This window comes from Sesamum indicum, linkage group LG6 (genome assembly GCF_026168435.1).
Source record: "Sesamum indicum cultivar Baizhima isolate 11 linkage group LG6, ASM2616843v1, whole genome shotgun sequence".
Lineage (NCBI taxonomy): Eukaryota > Viridiplantae > Streptophyta > Magnoliopsida > Lamiales > Pedaliaceae > Sesamum > Sesamum indicum.
Genome location: NC_142662.1, coordinates 19,615,195 through 19,627,120, shown reverse-complemented (window position 1 = coordinate 19,627,120; position 11,926 = coordinate 19,615,195). Strand labels below are relative to the sequence as shown.

General features: G+C 32.6%; 1 protein-coding gene across 2 annotated transcripts; it reads right to left on the bottom strand.

The window, feature by feature from the left end:
• Positions 1-325: 325 nt before the first annotated feature.
• On the bottom strand, positions 326-3,902 carry LOC105164075 (uncharacterized). Of its 2 annotated transcripts, XM_011082634.3 has the most exons (3): positions 3,597-3,902; positions 1,989-2,102; positions 326-1,901 (listed from the first exon to the last, which is right to left on the bottom strand). In XM_011082634.3, the coding sequence occupies exons 2-3, from the start codon at positions 1,998-2,000 to the stop codon at positions 663-665; spliced, it is 1,251 nt and encodes a 416-aa protein (XP_011080936.1). In that variant the 5' UTR covers positions 2,001-2,102; positions 3,597-3,902; the 3' UTR covers positions 326-662. The 2 variants fall into 2 exon arrangements, with proteins under 2 accessions (XP_011080936.1, XP_011080935.1); XM_011082633.3 differs by lacking the exon at positions 1,989-2,102 and having other exon boundaries at positions 3,597-3,900.
• Positions 3,903-11,926: the final 8,024 nt, after the last annotated feature.

Sequence of the window (11,926 nt, the reverse complement as noted above, 5' to 3'; positions counted from 1 at the left end):
TGTTTTAGTTGGGTCAGTTTTGGAATTGGCTCTCACAGTGGGTGGGGCTGGCTATACACTTGAGTTCAGGCAAAGGAAATAAGATAATGGGTTTATACAGAGAATTGCAGATCCTCATGCCCCAATCAATCAATCAACATCTTGGTTTACACTGGCCAAACACTCTCCACCTACTCAAGTTTTTGCAAGCACAACCCCAACTGTACATCGCTCATCAGTAGGCTAGTTTAGCATCACCAAGTTAAAACATACAAGATGCTTTGCCGATATATTATAGCTTCCTGGAGAGTTCATCACAGAAGGGGAGAGAGCTCGACTGGCAAAATTGTCATCCAAAGATTGTCATTGACGTGAGGGGCGGCATGTTTATGACTGTTCTAGCTATAATATATTACATAGAGAAAAAACACAAATACCTAAATGATTTCACTATAATAAGACATTTTCGTCTAATCATAGTTGTATTGATCACTAAAATTAAACTGTGTTCCCCTCTTTATGCTACAGTTAGGTTAGAAATGCTATAAAAAAGCTACAAGAGCGAGCCTGCCATCAGAAACATAACTACCTAATTAAGCAACCTATTTACCTGTTACCATGTAATTTGACTGTATACTCAGGTGCACTGGATGAATTCAAATTCTCCTTGAGGATTGTATCTTCTATCTCACACCTGTTTGCATCATGGGGAAGAAAGACCAGTTCTTTCTTGGCCCTCCATCGTCTATAAGAACTGTCTCCTTCACCCACCAGTTAGGCCCAATGCTAGGTTCATCAGGATTTCCTCCATTGATAGAGTTGAAGTTAAATTCTCTTCCTGAACCAAGAGTGATCTTTTGGTTTTTCTGATGCCTCTGTCTATTCTTGCAATCAGGAAGGGCTGTCTCAGATGCGTTATTGGAGGTTTCTCCTATTAGATTTTCCGTTCTGATTGGTCTTTCTTCTGCTGTGTGTCCTACATACTCGATAGGTTTAGGCACCGCTTTATGCAAGATCGGTAGCTTCTTTTCCACAGATCTTACAACCTCTTCAGTAGTAATCTCAAAAGAAACTCTATGATCTATAGCAGTCTCATCATTTTGCAGCTCATTAGGTATCTTCGGAAGTGGAGCAACATCTGAATGTTGACGATTATAATGGCAACAATTAGAAGATCTAGGTTCCGTGGCCGTGGCATCTGGAGACGCTTCACCAGATACCTCACGTGATTCCCATTCCCCACGCGCTATCTTGTCAAGATCCAAAAGTTTAGGTGGGTGACCGGTTGTGAACCCAAGCAAAAAGGGGATTCCAGTAGCAAACTCAAGCTCAGGTAAAGGTGATGAGGTGCCTGAGCTTGGTGAGATCAAATGGCTAACAGGACTACCAGGTTGAAGTTGATAGGATTGAAATTCATACTGGGAGAAGCCATATCTTTGACATGCTTCACCATTCTGGAGGGTGGGTTCAAGAAGCCGTGAAAATGGCACCTCGGGGGAGGACGGTGTTGTTAAGTGAACTGATTCCGGGGGAGTATATGGGGCAGTTGATGGCTCAGTGGCGAAGGTGGAGAAGACTGGAGGAGAGACTAACTGGGTCTCATGAGCATAAGGGCCAATAGCAAAAATTGAAGGTGGTCCACCAGGGGAGTACATGTTTGCAGATACAGAAGTGAGTGATAACACGCCAGTTGGTGACTGGGCTGAGGAAGGAGGATCTGATGGAAGGAACGATGCAGGAGAGGAAGGCGGCACAACAAAAGGCAGTTCTAGGGGAGGTGGTCGGGGTGGATGTTCAGCTGTGGGAACATCCATCACAGAGGCTGAAGTTTCAGGAACAATTACAGCACGTCCGATTCGCTTGTTGTGCTTATAAGATCCAAAACACCTATAAAGGCTCCAGCAGCTTCCCCACCTTCTCTTCTGCACATGACAGTAAAGAATGACTACACAAAATCCTAGTAGGATATGATGTTTTTGCATATAATGAAATCTATAAAACAAAATTACTTGAATATGCATGAGGGCCGTGAGCTGAAGCCTTTGAAGTTCAAAGTACTAAACATAAAGAAAATATATCAGAATTGCTGTATCTTGTGAATTCTTCTTTTGGCCAAAGGATTGCTGCATGTTGACCATAAATCATTTTATCATCAAACATACTGAAAAGAAATCACTCCTAAATGCTAATCATGTAACTTGGAGATCACAAACAGACAAGACATGAGAATGATATTCTTTTAGGAGCATACTTAAAGAAAATCATTAACCGAAATTTCTCTTAAGCACCAGACCATAATATAGTATCGATTAAAGAGAACAAGAACTCGCCTTACTCTATTCTAGATAGGCAAAGGATATGTGACAAGGATGTTTTTTATTGTTTTTTCTGGACCATTGTTTTTGTTTCAGTGATTTGGCTTTCCTCTTTTCTATTGTTTGTATCATCCTTCTCATAATCCTTCTCATGTCAATGAAATTTTGAGTGTACCATGATAAGGGCAAAAACAAACAAGACCAGCATAACAAGTTGCCAAACTGCAAGACCTTATGCAAATATTTTCTAGCGGTCATTACTGAAACTCCCGTTCTCCTCGTTACATTATACAGCAGAGATTAAACATTTACTTAAGAGGAACAGACACCTATTTTTCAATTCCAGAATTTTATGGAGAGAATTGCCCCTGAAAAATCAGGTTTTGGTTAGTTCAATCATCTTCAGAAAAGCACAGTTAAAAATCCTGCTAAATACTTCTCTTCAGTTCCTAGCCTTAGAAAGGGTAGAATGGCATAAGACATGAGAATGCAATGTTACAGGATATTCAAACTTAGGAATTTAATCAACTACTGACACAATACTGCAGCTAATGATCTGTTTCAAGTGACAAACAGGGAGTTAAGCAATCTCATAAAGATCAGCCGTGACGGTGCCACTTTCCATCAAACCAGCAGCAGAAAGTGGCTCAATGCATTTATGCTCTTTTCTTTCCAGTATCTTGCATTCGCCAATGTAGGGGTTTTAGAGAAAATAATCGCTAAGTTAAAATCTCAGAGAGCTTGGCATCAAGTGCAAAAGAGACGAATAATAGCAACATGACTGACTAACCTGCGACATTCACCGGAGTTGTTGGCAATATCATGTTCAACTCAAAACTCTGTGTAGTTCTCTATGATACTCACAGATAAAAACTCCTCGACGCATAGTCTTTAATACTCTTACATAGTCCAATTCACTCTTAATAACTACATTATCCTATTAAGAAAAATCCACAAAAGTGACACCTAAGAAAAACAACATGTTCTAAGTTATAGAAAGCAAAATATGGTAAGAAAAGGGTCTAACAGTCCTTGAAACCACACATCAACTTCGCAGAAACCATCTTCTTATCAATATTCACGCCAAAAGAATCACAAGGAAACTGAGCAACTTAAAGTAAGTGAATCACCAATTCTCCGACAAAAATAAGCAGCGAACAATCGTGATTCCGCCAAAAACGAGAAAGGAAATGCATATAATCCTGTGCTAACTTTCATCACAGACGCTTAACATTACATCATGAAAAGTTCACAATAAAATACGAAAATACAAAAGCAAAATTGTCAAAACGAAAAAATCACCTGAACCGAAGCTCGACGAACTCGACTTTCAATAGCTGCTGCTGCAGCGTTTATCGTCTCCAACGAGTCTGTTCCATTAATTCCACCGCTTCTCATCGTATACCCAATCAACCAAACAATATTCACCTCAAAATGATCCTCATGAAAGAAGAAACTGCATAAGAAATGAAAATTCAATCTGTATGTATAAAATTGAGGAGAAATGAAAAGGAAAAGGGTGCGCAGGGACAGCGAAATTGTGTATGCATATGCTGCAACTATTATTCAAACACGGCAATGACTAAAAAGTGTTTTGTTTTTTATATGAGTATTGTTACGGGACTGAGGCTTCATATGTTGTAGAGTTCGTTAAATCTTTTCTCGTGGTGGTAAATTGACCAAAAAGGGCTTCTCCACTGTATTTCGTGTTAAGGTTCACACCGAGCCCTTTTTTTTTTTAATTACTAATTCTCGCAGCACGTCGTTTTTTATATATATAATATATAATTTTTTATAATTATAAATAAAAATAAAATAAATTAATTACAATTTTTAAGATTATGTAAAATCCGCGTGATGGTATCACTAACCTTCTTTTGTGATTGTAGAAGATCTTTCTTTTTTATATTAGTATAAATCATTATTGTTTTTAAATATTTTAAAGGCTCTTTTCATCAAAACTGATTAAAACATTATCTGAGTTAACGCTATGACCCTATTGACATTAATAAGTCAAATCCAACTTTCAAATCGACCACTCTCAACCCATAATATACTTATACAAAATATGAATAAAAAAATGAATATTTGACCATCGATCAACATATTGACGGTAGGTTCACACCATATTAGAGTAAAATACTATTTCTCATTCTGTGATACGAGAAAACAGTACAAGAAAACTCTTGTGTTTTTCTTTTCTTAACGAATTACTCGATGCTTTTTGAAAATTAATGCAAAAAAATCCTATTTAAACAATTGATAGGGGTTTTTTGCTTCTATTTTTCAAATACAGGAGACTAATTTATTAATTATTTTTTTATAGAGAAATTTTTTTCATATTTATATCATAAAAAAATTAAATTGCATTTAAGCCCGCCAAATTGATTCCACTATCTCTTTGTTGGTGAGAAATGGTTGTGGGAGAATTATGATGTGAAATTCACTTGTTTGGTGGGGGTGGATTTGTGTCATTTCTTGGTGCCCAATCATGTTGTTATGGAATATTTGAATAGAATATGAGTTTTTAATTATATAAAAATATGATTAATCACATTTAGACATCCTTTAAAAATATAGAATTACACTTTTTTTAAAAAGATTTTTAAATTAAATTTACATCCTATTCAAAAATTTAATATTTATACCTGATCTCCTTTCTTAGAGTTTGGACAAAAATATTGATGGTTTAAAATACATATATATAAATTTTAATTCACTCTTTGTTTAACTTTTTCATATATACTTTTTCATATATATACTTTTTCATATATACATATATATATACTTTTTCATATAAAGTTAATATGATTATATTTATTCCTAATAAATATAAAAAGATTACATAAAAGTATTAAATGAGAGGTAAAATTAAAAAATAATACTACCATAACCAATCTTACTCCATAAAACAACACAATAATCTAGTAATTTAAAGTTTTAAACATACCTTCACTATTGTTATCTATCTAATCTCTCTCTCTCTCTCTCTCAATATATATATATATATATTGATGGGTGCAAAAATAGTACGGATCTACTGAGGTTGAACCTTCATTCTGGACTCGAGCCAAAAAATAAGAGACTTGAAAAACAAAATTTGCAAAACAACACGTTAGCATTTCAAAATCAAGTTAGTATCGGATTTAAGAGATAATAATTGTAAAAAAGTAAACCATAATGATAAATCAAGGTGTGATGAACGGTTGTGTTAGGAGTGCAGGAGTGCAAAAGTAGAAATTGACAACAAGTTTTTAGAATCTCGAAGGTGTTCCCCACCTGGGGACCAAACTTGTATTTATAGGGGATACCTTTCTTTGGTGGGATTCTGCATGTTGTCTTCTTTTTGGGAAAAAGTGGATCGCTTAGATAAGCTCAATCCAATCTTATCTTTTGCTAATCTTATGAGGATTCCTTCCAGAGCTGTGAGGGGACCTCCCTTGACTCGTATTTTCCATGTCAGTGAAGTGTCATGTGTGGCAATCCAGGTGGACAACTGGTGCGGGCCTTAACCTAATCATAATTATTGGACAACATACTCGGGCCAAACCCGTAGGTGGCTTGGGCGCTTTCCTTCACATGGGTTATTGGGCTAATAGGGAAAATCTTGGACCTTTTTTCGTCGTGGGCCCTATTTAGACCATTAGGAGATTTTTATTTTTTCATGGGTTGAACTTCTTTGGGTCATATACATCATACATAAAAAAGAAAATCCCATTTTTATTCATAAATGGTGGTTATTTACATTGCAGCACCAACTTTTTAAATTACCCAAAATATTCTTATATATTTTCAATCATCCTTACTCAAATTTTTCTTCTCATTGATATATACTCTCTAGCTGTACTAATATGAGAATTTCAATTGCATCAAATTTTTTTTGTATCAGTATATTCCTAAATTAATTTTATTTTATTAATTATTTATCTCTTTTTTTAAATATAATGTATTGATTTTATATATTTTATTATTATTTATAATATATTTAAAAGTATAAATAATTATTTATTTATGCACGTAAAACGATTTGTCATAATGGTTAATATATATATATAAAAGAAGGATAATTTAGTAATTTGGGGACAAATGGGCCACCACCACTTAGTATTCGCAAATAAAATTAAAACTCAAAAGGGACTTTTAGGCAATTACCGAAAAAGCTTATGCACGCACGTGTGCGCATCAACGTCCTCCGTCATTTCGCGTGCCCCCTCCCACCCACCGACCCCCGCGCGTACTTTTGGGCCCACCTCAAAGTTCCTCGCCTTTACCCTTCATTCATGCTAACTTGCACGGTTGGAACTTGGTAGGGGTGGCAAATGGGTGATGGGGTTGGGTTTGGGTAGAATTCAAAATGAGGAGATCAAAATGAATTCAAATGAATAGGTTTAAAATAAGTTAGATTGTAAAAACGATCGAATTGGATCAGTATGAGCAATTTTATTAAAATAAAGTAATACGATAATAAAGTAAACGTAAAACTTACGAATTTAGTTGAAATCTCGTAAATAAATTGGAGTTTGTAGATTCCAGTCCCACCCAACGTATGAGAGTCTGTACCACTTAATAATAAATTTATTATAATATGTATTGTCTCATTTAATTGAGTTTATTGTACTATAAATGTATTAATCAAATCGATATTTTTATCATTTTATTGATATTAATATAACATGTAATCAATGATTTTATAAAAAACAATAAAAATTACAAATCTATGGTGACATTGACACCTATGCTTTTTCATTTTTATAACTAGTCGTTGTGTCACACTGTTCCTGTATGCATATTGATATATATGACCTAAGAAATTCAGCCCAATGAAAAAAGAATCCTCAGCAGCCCAATAGAATCCATAGCATTATAAGGAGAAAGAGAAGTTCAAAGCCTCCCCCATTAGGGCCACAACCCGTACGAGGTGAAGGTCCAAGCTACTCACGGATTTGGCCCAATGATGATGATCAGATTGAGGCATGCACCCAGTCTTCCGCACATGGCGTCTACTTAGATTGCCACGCATGACATTTGACCAACGTGAAAAATGCATGTCAAGGAAGGTCTCGTCACAGCCCTAAACTCCTAGAGCAGAAGGATTCCTTGTTGACAAGGAGTTCTTTACAATGAAGGATCCCCTCAACTCGAAAACATACTTCCCTCAACTAGATTAGCTGAAAATAAGATCGGATTATAGTTTATCTTAACAACTCCTATCCACTCATCCTGATATTGAAGGAAACTTGCAGAATCCTACCGAAGGGGGACACACACTATAAATACAGGTTTGGTCCCAGTCGATGAACACCTTCCAGAAGCTTGAACATTGTTGTCACTCCTCTTGCACTCTGCACTCTTAACATGATTTCTCTCATAACTGATCACCGTATCACGATTTTTAATTATAATTTATTTCTTGCAATTATTTTATTTTAAATTTGATACTAGCTTGAGCGTCGAAGTGCTAACATGTTGTTTTACAGGTTTCCGTTTCTCAAGTTCTTTTATCTCTTGCTCTAGGCTTATTGGATTCGGCTACTTCCGCATGCATCACATATAATAAATAATATTTCACGCTTTAAATATATTATATAAGAGTAAAATATATAAATAATATATTATACTAAAAAAATAAAAGGAAAAAAAACTAATTATTAGTTAATATATAATTAGAAAGTTGAATAAGTTAGTTATCTTATTAGTTGAAGGACATTTTTTACTTTATAAAAAATTGGTGTAACAATGTTATTAACCGTCATTTGTAAGGAACCTCTTTCATTTTTATATTAGTACAGATAATAAAGAGAATATGTGTTTGTTTCTATGACCTTTTAGACTTGATGGCACTTGGATATGCTTTATGAGTTCACCAATATTTGTTTTCAAATGATTTGGACTTTATAATCTCAATCAAAATTCTGAAAACACTCTTTCTCATAGGCCCATTAAGACTACTTGGGCTCAGCTGCCTCCCGCCCTCCTCAAATCCCAACTAGGAGTTCTCTACTTAATTTTGGTATGTCATTTATTGATTATTAAGTAATTAATTAATTAATTCTTAACTTGTTTCAAGTTATTTTCTTTCGTGCAATTTTTTTTACTTCTCATACATTATTATTATCTTTATTTGTCAATCTTTTTTATAAAATTAAAATATTTATATTAATTTATTATCTTAATATATATTTTTAGGTATTTTCTTGAACTACAAAAACTAATAATACAATTAATATCAAAAATTAATTTTAATTTATTTTAAAAAATTATGCATATACATAAAATGTGCCACACTTACTGGTACTTTATAATTAGACAATACATTCCTTCCTTAAGCATCACTATGCACTTTTTGAAAAAGCATACACGACACTACTCACTCTTTACACATATAATTTTTTTAAAAATTTGACATAATTATGAATATCCCTCGTTATTTAAAAAATTATAAATACACCCCTGATGTTTGATGAAATTATATAATCTTTAGATGGATGTAAGAATTTATCAAATTTGCCCTTAATGTATTTTTTTATTTTTTTAAAATTAAAAATTTATAAAAAAATCGAATGGAATGGATGAAAAATTTTTAAATATTATAAAAAATTATCCACTTAGTCCTTAAAAAAATAAATTTTCTTAAAAATAAATAAAATTATATAAGTTTTAATCACAAGGGTATTTTGGTAAACCATGAAAAATAGATAGAAACCTAACGGATTGGGCTAATTGTTAGACGGTTGTTAAAATCAGGAGGGTATTTATAATTTTTCAAACAATGAGAAAATATTTGTAATTTATGCCAAATTTCAGAATAAGTAGTTGTAATTTACCCTAAATTCAAATATAATGAACTAGTTTCCTTTATATTCTTTTTGTGAAGAATAGAGTATTTGTATTATTGTGTCCTTTGAATTCCATTATTTACAATCAAAAGATTATTACATTAATCATAAGTTTTGGTTTATAAATGAGTATTTAAAACGGATTGAATTTTTTACTTAAAATCTTATTATACTATTTTATCAATTAATATATGCATAAATTACAATGGACTTTCCTAAGGTTTGTCATAATTATAAATACCCTCTCGTTGTTTGAAAAATTACAAATACCCTTCTGATATTTGATAAAATTATGTAATTTTTGGATGTGGGTGTGAAATTTCAATTTTTCCCTTATTGTATTTTTTAAAAAAAAATTAAAAACTTATAAAAAAATCAAACGGGTGGATGAAATTTTTTTTTAACAATTATAAAAAAGAATTATCCACTTAGTTTATAAAAAATAAAAAAAAATATAATTTTTAATCCATAAGGGAATTTGGTCAGTTTATCATAAAAAATAGGTGAAAACCTAACAGATTAGGCTAACTGTTAGATAGTTGTTAAAATCAAAAGGTATTGGTAATTTTTTAAATAACGAGAAGTATTTGTAATTATGTCAAATTTCAGGAGAGCTCGTTGTAATTTACCTTTAATAGATACACATAACATATATACATATTAACTAAAATATGTTAATTAGAATAGGAAATGTAACACGATTCTGAACCAAAAAAAAAATCAATAAATATGTCAAAAATTGACGTTTATGTCAGACTGGTTGTGTTTGAAGAGCTTCAAATTTAAAATTGGGCCCGAAGCCGAAAACCAATTCAGCAATTGACGTGCTCTGTTAATTCCAACCCATCAAAATGAGATGATATTTTATTTTAATAGTGGGTGTCATTTTATTTTAATAATAATTATTAATTTGATATAATAATTTGATATTAATAATTGGTATAGTTTTCAGTTATTGTTAGATTTAAATAATTGATATTGATGATTATAATTAATATATTCAATAAATAATAGTCCATTGCTTTCATTTAAAAAAGAAATTATAGGATTAGAATTGTGTTAGATTAATTTTTCTATTAAGTAGTGTATATACAGTAAAAAAAATTGTTTAATTAAAAAAATTTAGAGCAAACCCGAATAAGAAAAATTATTAAATACGTACGAAATTATATCATTCAATTATTTTTGTGGTTTATGTGAAATCGTACAATTAGAAAAATCTATAAATAGTCGGCCTTCATGTCCAAGTACAACTTTAAGCTTGTTCCTTAGTCTACCAAACCAAATTTAAACTTGATTTTTAGTTTGGTCGTTTGGGCTCAATTTGACTATAAAATATAATTATAAAAAAAATATTTAAAAACATCAAAGACTCAAGCTCGATTCGCGCTAAATTTAAATAAAAAACATTCGAACTTGATTTGATTATTATCAAGCTCAAAATACAAATTTTTAAGTTTGTTGGTGATCCGATCGAGGTCTTCGGTGACCTAGAGCTGACTTGGATATGCTCTAACAATGATTTGGCGTGAGGATTTGGGTGAGTATCTCGAATTAAAATAGTAGTAGTTGGCATGGACACAAAAACGTCAGGCTAGCTTAGGTGGCCCTCAGCTAAAATTTTGAAACTTAATCAATTAAGGGTCGAGATTATAAGGGTAGCATAATGCAATCTCGTTGCAGAGTAAGATTTGGTGTATAATGGGTTCTACATGTATTTATAAGCGCTTGTGTGTCAGATCCATACAGATCACGTGTCGATAATGTAATCATCCAATGAGTCCTAAATTCATGATTGACAAGGTAGGTCATCGGGTCAAGTGGTCTGGTGGAATTCAACCCACTTAAAAATTTGATTATATATTTTTTGTATCTTATAGTAATTAAAATAAGTTGGAATAGTAATGCGTTGAACTAGATTTAACTTGTTTACGGTTCTACCATCATTATCAAAGCCAAATAATTGGAAATATATATATATATATATATATATAATAGTAACGGAAAGGAACAAAAAAGGAATTAGGGGGGCTGCCACCAATGGATGAAACAGACACCCGTAGAACCCGACCAACAACAAAATCCTAAGACGTCGAGACGGACAATGATTTTTGTGCTTCGGTTGTAATAACATTGCAGGATGGCCCAGTCCGGTCGACCCACTTCCAGACGCCGGTCCGTCAGCTCGGCCGACAAATCATTATTTACCCCCTCAATAATTCCTTCCCCCAACCCCCCCCCCCCCCCAAAAAAAAAAAAAAGAAATGGTATATGTTGCTTGAAATATAACAAATTTAGGAGAGTGATTGGTACATAATGAATGAAATAATACTTGTATTATAATTGATTCAATTATAATTTATTAATTTGAGAAGGTGAAATTTGATTTACTTGATATTTTTTTGAATTAATGATAGGACTCAATAATATGAAATTTGATCAAAATTTTTGTGGAAAGTGAAATAGAAGCTACATGACTGCATCTAGTGATGGCAATAGGGTGGGTCTGCTCGGGCCCGGAACCCGCCCTGATGAACCCCGGACTCATACCCCGCCCCGCAAAACCCAATTTAGTTTTATCAATTTAAATTAGTAATTTTGTAATACAAAGAATATATTCAATTAATTAGGTACTTTAACATAATTTTTTATATACAATGAATTATATAATATAAACAAGACATTCATCTTATTTTTTGATTTCTCTATAAGTAATATCAATTTAAATTAATATAGTTTTATCTAAAATGAATTATATAATACAAATAATACATTCAACTATTTTTTTCTATAAGT